This window comes from Tiliqua scincoides, chromosome 5 (assembly GCF_035046505.1).
Source record: "Tiliqua scincoides isolate rTilSci1 chromosome 5, rTilSci1.hap2, whole genome shotgun sequence".
NCBI lineage: Eukaryota > Metazoa > Chordata > Lepidosauria > Squamata > Scincidae > Tiliqua > Tiliqua scincoides.
This window is the reverse complement of record NC_089825.1, coordinates 70,514,209-70,521,714: the sequence shown is the minus strand read 5'-3', so window position 1 is coordinate 70,521,714 and position 7,506 is coordinate 70,514,209. Positions and strand designations below refer to the sequence as shown.

Sequence of the window (7,506 nt, the reverse complement as noted above, 5' to 3'; positions counted from 1 at the left end):
TCCACCCCTTCCTCCCTGTGAGGGTTATAATGCTGGCCACCTGAGCCTTCTCTCCCTTCTTCTCACCTGTGCCTCACCTTCCTGCTCCGCCTGCCAGCCAGGCTAAAGGGACTACTGCCCACCCCCTCGCCCCTGGAATGGGTTGGGCTTGTGTGTGATACTGCCCCCGCAGACTAGTAGGCAAGGGGTTAACAGTGGGCCCCGAAGCTTCATGACATCTGTCAGAGGCCTGCCCAGCTGGTCAGGGGCTGGCTTGGTCCCCCACGGCCCCAGCGCCCAGTTCAGGAACAGGCCAGGTTTGCCACTGAGTGCCCAGTCGTGGCTTGTCATAGCTTGCTCCCAGGAGTCTGGAGGCCAGTCCCCTCTGGCCTCATTACTGCCCTCCTGGCGGGTGTGAGGATTTGCCTGTGGCCACCCCATGGCTCCATTAGGCTCCCTCCCCCAGCTGCTGCTGCTGTCCAGCCTGAGGGCTGGCTCCTGGGCGGCTCTATTCCCAGGTAAGTCAGGGGAATCCTGACAACCTATAAACAACAACAATACAGCATTGAAATTTTCTATTCAACTTTCATGCAACATTTTGCAAAAGGTAAAAGGTAGTAATTCGATATCAGATAAATTCAAAACAGAAGTCCATTTAGCTCCAGGAGCCAAGTTCAAACCACCAGGCAACAGTGGTTCAATGTAACAATCGCAGATGAAACCTTATTCAAATAAAAGAGAGCCAGAAAAATAACCAATTGCCTTTCCAACAAATATAGTTCATGGATAGGTTAACCAAACAGACAGAGGCCACTCCACCATGCATGTCACTACACACAATGGATTTGCAATGCAAAGGAGCACATGTGCCATTATTTGTAAAGTATTACATTTATTTTCAAATTGCTGTTGATTTCACATATAATAAAAATGCTTCTTGGGAAAAAATAATCCAGATGATTGCTACAATAATACATCTACAGTTCACTGTTACATACAAAAAAGAAACATTCACTCTTAATACAGATTTTATTTACATATGCTTGCACACGCGTGTGCACACAAATAATGTTTTTCAAATTTCTAGATGGTTTTCCTCAGAACCTGTCTTTGTGTAGCACTATTTTATACACCCTTATGGAAGAGTTTCTTTACATTTCACTAACAGAGGAATTATCAACAAGGGCAAAGAAATACCTTTGGTGCGATTATTTTTTTCAAATTCTCCCCTTTGAAATGAAACTGAGACCAATGTACCTTAAATCAAATTATACTCATTCTTACTTTACATAAAAATATTTACACTCATTCAAATTTGTTTCCACGTTTCACTAGTACTATGTAAAAAGGCCAATGCATACCCATTATCTTTGTAGTGTGGTTGCAGCTTAGAAGCCACTCCCACTGTGGCCCATGTCGTTATCATACAGATGTTTGCATCGCCACTTGAAAACCTCCAAAGCTGCAGTTAATTTATCTATCAAGGAATAAAGTATGTTTTGAGCCGTGGCTCTTCATTGGGGTAAAAATCTATAGAGTTCTTCATCCTAGCCATAGAAGTGCTTTCAAGCATATGTCTAAATAAAACAGCACTTAACCCATTTTTACCCGGCCCGCAGGTGTACTTGTTTGGTCCCTGTTGCATATATGCAATGTTGGGCAGGAATGACTTAACTCCCTGCTGTTCCTGTTTTTTTTTTGCTGTGGAATTTCTTGCTGTTGCACGGACAGAGATGATGTTTTCCTCTAAAATCCAAATGTAGGTTGGATCTCATAGGTACTTCCAAATGCAAGTAACAGTATTCAGACGGGATGCCAACATGTACAGATCCACAAGATCTAGCCCTACCATGTCATACAAGCACTCATATGTTCCTGAGGGGGCCTAGGAGACAACCACAAGGGGGTCTTTTATCAGAACAACAATGCAGCAAATGCATAAACTGGTCCACAGTGGATAAACTGGTCCACAGTTAGAGTACTTTTACCAAAGGGCATTGTTTTAATAATTAAATATTAGAACATTTATGCCCTTTCACATTTTAGCAGCAATAGTATTTTCATTTCAGCAGTAAATAGTTCTCCAACACTGGATTAAACCAGTTTATGCTAACAGTAAAGATATTTTAGCAGCCATGTGCAATAATTGTTAGCCATTTGCATCTGAAGACTAATGGAAACAGATTAAAGAGGGAGTCATACAAGCAGAATTTAAAAAAACAGCACCAGTACATACACAGAATGTAGAAATATGAACTAGAGATAAAAAGCTAGGGGGTGCGGGCTGCACCGGTGACGCGCCAGGGGATGATGTGCCCTGGGGGGGAGACGTGCTAAAATTGTGGCTTTAGGAGCTACCCCATCATGCCATACACCGTTGGATGTAGAATTCCCAGTGGAATGCAATGCAAAAAGCAGAATTGAAATAGCTCCTTTCCTTCAAAAGTTATGGCCAAAAAACCGGAAAGAAAAAAATGAATGGATCCCTATGGAAAGTGAGCCATATCGTGCATTTACTCGTGAGAAGGCGTACTTGCCATAGCCCATCGGAAAGGGCAGGCTGAGAGGACTCCAACAACATCAGAATGGTCCTGATCCAATGAATGCAGCCCCCAAAAAACACCCGAGAAGGAGGTCCCCCTCCCAGCTGTGAGTCTATTGAGCCCTACGGAAAGCGAAGCAGCCTCACAGTTATGTTTACTCAAGAGTAGCCAGACATGCCTTGGCTGGTGGTCAGGACAGGCAAATGGGAATGTGAGGACACCAGAATGGTCCTGATCCGATGGAGCTGGAGTGCAACAAATGCTCCAGAAGGCAGCCCCCCCCCCACTAAAAAGGACAAAGAAAGAGGCTTCAGCTGGTAAGGGGAATGTTTTCTATTTTGCATTTGCAAAGCCAGGTGGGTCTTTATCTTGATGTGCCTGAAATAGAAGAACTTTACACTGGGCACTGGGGAGGGCTGGAAATCTCACTGATTCTTTTTTTTGGGGGGGCGGGTGTTATTGCAGGCAGACTACAGGGTAAGCTCCATTGACCACTATGGGACTTACTTCTGAGTAAACATGCATAGGCTTGAGCTCACAGGCTGCAATCCTACCCACACTTTCCTGAGAGTAAGCCCCATTGACCACAATAGGACTTACTTCAGAGTAGATTCACTTGGTGGAACAGGACTGGCTCCCCCTTATTTAATTATTTCTTTCATTTTAATTTAATTATTTATAATTTATTTTAATTTGCTTGATGATGTCACTTCTGGCCATGACATCACTTCCAATGGGTCCTAGACAGATTGTCATTCTAAAAAGTGGGTCCCGGTGCTAAAAGTTTGAGAACGGCTGCAATAAGGCATTAGTAAGTTGACACGGGGTGTGTGTGTGTGTGTGTGAGACTCTACAAGTTTTCAAAATCACTAAAATCAGAATTTGGAGAAATAATAGCATCATGTTATATATCAATCAATGCATAATTTCATGCAGAATGCAATGAAACAAACCACAATGAAATATCTGTGTTCTAACAAAAGGTACAGCCAAAAAACTAGTGGGGGCAGGGCAATGGTACATCCCCATGCCCACCACCTGGGGTGTTGCCCCGCCCACTGCATGGGGTGACGTGCAGGCCTCCTGCACTGGGTGACGCGAATCCTAGTGACGCCACTGATAAAAAGCAATACAAAGGGCACATAAATAACCAGCATAAGATGTGGATTGCATGCGCTCTTACATGAAGCTATTCCAGTGCACTGTTCTCTGTTTCACGCAATCTATGATTGGTTTGTGAACATTTCATACCAATGCAGATAGATTTACAAAGGTTATAATGTAATTGCTCCAGCCTCACAAGACAGCCCTTGGATTCCACTTCAGAAAAAAAGCCTCGAGAAGCTAAGAAATATTGCCAGTGTTTCTTTGTTATCAGAAAATTCAATTTTGTGTAAACTGTGAAGTAAACTCTCTAGGAGATGAAGGCACTTCACATAACAGGGTGTTTTGCTATTGCTGGTCTGTCCTTTCCAGTTTACAATGGTAAGCACTGGAATTACAGTAACTTCTAAAGAAAACAAAATTAAGGCAATAAAACGTGCATACAGAAGGTACAAGGTGGCTTCTGTGTGTGTATGTTCCACAACACGTACCTTTGCAAACCTACCTGTTTCTTATATATAGTACATGATTCAGTGATTTTGCTATAGAATTTAAAGTGCCAGAGTACAAACTTGCTCATTTCCCTTCTGAAGAGCTCCACCATCATTTCTAACCACAAACCATTTGGGTTTGAGTCACGTGTTCTCAGGAAGGACAATCTTCATTTCTTCATAGTCTTGCTAACTAGAATCCAGTGGGTGAACTATTCCTTCTTTATAAACATGAAGAATAGCTTCACAGACAAATTTATACTGACTCTATAGGAAAGAAACATTGAAATTTAACATTCAAGTTAAATTGCAGTTATATAATAGTAATATTCAGCCTTCATCTTTCATCCTTCTGTTAAATACATCAGTACTGCAAATGTTATGTGGCTTTTAACAGCAGGATAGAGGCATGCACAGCTGTCATACTTCAACAAATTCTCTTTCTTGCTGGAAAAGACATTACTGTTTTAAGTCTTGCTTTAAAGGTCTAAGCCAAACAGCAGCAGGACTACAGCAGCAATTTTTTTTCAGTTATAAGTGAAGTTTCATTGAAAACTGCTCTATTTGGCTAGCTACTGGTACCTAAAAATACAGTGGCAGAGGAGAGGAATAGAAGCAAGGAATCCTGTAATACTCCTGCTTGTCTAGACCCAGGGCCAGATGCAGCCCACAGCAAGCCTCTTTCTGGCCCATGGCCAAACTCTTGTCCCCTGAAAGCCTCTGGCCCACTCAACTGAACATGACCAGAACTGTGCTCTGATTGTGTCTGGAGGGTGTTCTGAGGGCCACAGAGGTTGAATGAATGAGCGCATTCATTCATTTATTCACTCATCTAAGTTCCATCTCTAATTTATTTATTTAAATTTTATATTTAAATTTTTTTTCTAGCCCTCCACACCATGTCAGATATTTGATGCGGCCCTCTGGTCAAAAAGTTTGGAGACCCCTGGTAGACCAACTGTTACTTCCCCAAAGCAAGGATCAACCGCTAGTTCTTCAATATATAATTGGCTTTAGTTTACAATAATGCCTATCATTCACAAAAGACTTCTTCATTGAACCAGAACGTTATGTTTGAACCAACCTATGTTTGCTGCAACCAGCATTGCAACAAGCAATGTTTGTTGCCAGGTTTACGTTTCAGGAAACATTAGCTCAGCTGATGAATTATCTGCCTTGTTTTATTATGTATAATTATCAAAATCATAACTGGTAAAGACTGGAAATCATATTATATCATCTTTGTACATTCAAAGATGTTTCCTTGTTTTGTAAATAAGCTGTTGGTGTTCAACACATCGCTAAGGTGAAGCACTGAGTACAGCATTTATACTATCAATTTGAAAGAGATTTTTTAGAGATCAAACATATAGAAATGTGACTCAACTTGTCATTATGAATGTAAAGCACACGAAAAAATGCTCCTGTTTCTCTCACTTACTGATGTTTGCACCATCATAGCACGATGGTCTCTCATTTTTCGTACAATATCCAGTGGATAAACAGGTTCATTTCTTTCAATTAGGCACATAGCTGTTTCCATGGCAACCAATACTCCAGTCCGGCCTATTCCAGCACTGCAAGATGTAAGCAACAGTACTGCATGAAACACAAAGCATTTGCTTTGTACTGTATTCAGATTACAACTTCAACACTTCATTAGCCTAGAAATCTCTTGCAAAGATAACAAGACACTGAATACAATGCAACACTTACCATCACTTGTCCTTTGTACATTTGCAAGAAAAAATCCAAAAAAATGGCTTTTATATTTTAGTAATTAACAATTAAAACTACAATATATTCAGATTAAGTATTGTGCTTAGTACTTTTTATGTGTCTGTGAGAGACAGCGAGTGAGAGAGGTAGCAGTTTATTAACCTTTTTTCAACAAGAAGTTCTCAAAGAGGTTTATATAGCAAAAAGGAATGAAAAGATAGTTCCCTGTACCAAATGGGCTTCCAATCTAGAAAGAAATACAAGGGAGAGAACAGGAACAGTCACTGGGAGAAATACAATGCTGGAATGAAAATGGACAGTTGCTGGTCCCCTGCTAAATATGAGAGAGCCACCATTTTAAAAGGTACCTCTTGTCCTGTTTCCAGGGATATAGCAGTTAGATTCCATATTCATCCCCTCCAAGGGCCAGTGTGTATGTAGGGGCTGAACTATAGTTAACTAGGAGCAGGCAAAGGGATTCCCTTTCCTCCTCAGAGTCAGTTCTCGCCATCCACCATCAATCTGTTTAATGGATACTTTGGCATCAGTGTCAAAGAGGACAGGTTATTTACCAGTAACTATAAGTTCTTTGAATGGTACCTGTGCAGACACACTGTGGTATCACAGCTGAAGAAGTACAGTTACAGGTATGAAACTTGTCTTCCTCCTCTGTATTGTCTCTGAGTAGTCACACTGGTAGAGACTCGCAGGCTTTATACGCTTACCTAGAGATGGATGCACATTGATTATGGTTCTGCAGCACAGCATGCCCCAATGAGGCATCTGCTCTCAACCTCATGTCCAGGGAAAAGTCTAATAAAGGTCGATCATCTGCTGCTCTGTAGGGATGCTCCAGGGATGAGACATCTTTCAGGCTGGTGGCAGCCTGGTGGAGTGTGCTCTTAAGGACACCACAGTATTATCAAGTTGCAATTAGTGTCACACTTGCATATCTTGATGATTTTGGTGTTGAATGGGAGGGTAACATGGAATAGACACCCTTCCCATGGAACTAGGAAGGCATCTCCACATGGAGCAAAGACTGAGTCCAGCTCAGGTGTAACATTTTTGGCATTTGGCACTGCAGCTGTAGGGCAGAAGGTTTTGATGCTGAGGTTCCATTTATGGGTGATTGCATTAGTCACAAGCTCTGCAACATCAATAGATCTTGTTGGACACCCCAACGACATAGACTGTTCTAGTACTAAACTGCTGTAATATACAGCAGTCCCAAACTGCGCAAACTAACTGCAAAGGGTTTTTGATGCTGTGTCACCTTGTTGATGAAGTATATGGCTGCTGCGATAACTGTTAGAATCTGTGTTACCTGGTCTGTCAAAGATAGTAAGGACTTCAGCACTTTGGAGGATGGTTAGCAGTTATTAAAAAAAGTAGATGTGGGTCATCCTTTGCTGCAGTGACAGAGTCCTGTTGACTTTGAGGAAGCCATAGTGTGCTCCTCCTCTTTACAACAATATGCTGGTAAGCTATGGTTTTGACGACTACTGGCTCCAGCTCTGTTCCGAGATACAGACAGCAGCTGACACGGGCAACATCAAGGGGATGTATGATGGTATCAACCAGGCCGTAGGTCCAACACAGAAGAAAATTGCCCCTCTGCCGCAGGTGAGGTCATCCAGGATCGGGCGCAGCAGATGGAACGCTGGGTG

At 42.1% G+C, this 7,506-nt stretch overlaps 1 protein-coding gene across 3 annotated transcripts in view; it reads right to left on the bottom strand.

Moving 5' to 3' along the window:
• Nucleotides 1-889: 889 nt before the first annotated feature.
• The window catches only part of PTPN3 (protein tyrosine phosphatase non-receptor type 3), a 113,024-nt gene continuing 106,407 nt past the window's right edge, over nt 890-7,506 (bottom strand). For all 3 annotated transcript variants that reach the window (XM_066627906.1, XM_066627907.1, XM_066627908.1), the window contains 2 exons: nt 5,559-5,694; nt 890-4,384 (listed from right to left, as the gene is read on the bottom strand). In XM_066627906.1, coding sequence (XP_066484003.1) covers nt 4,307-4,384; nt 5,559-5,694 — 214 coding nt within the window. In that variant the 3' untranslated portion in view covers nt 890-4,306. The remainder of the gene's footprint in view (nt 4,385-5,558; nt 5,695-7,506) is intronic.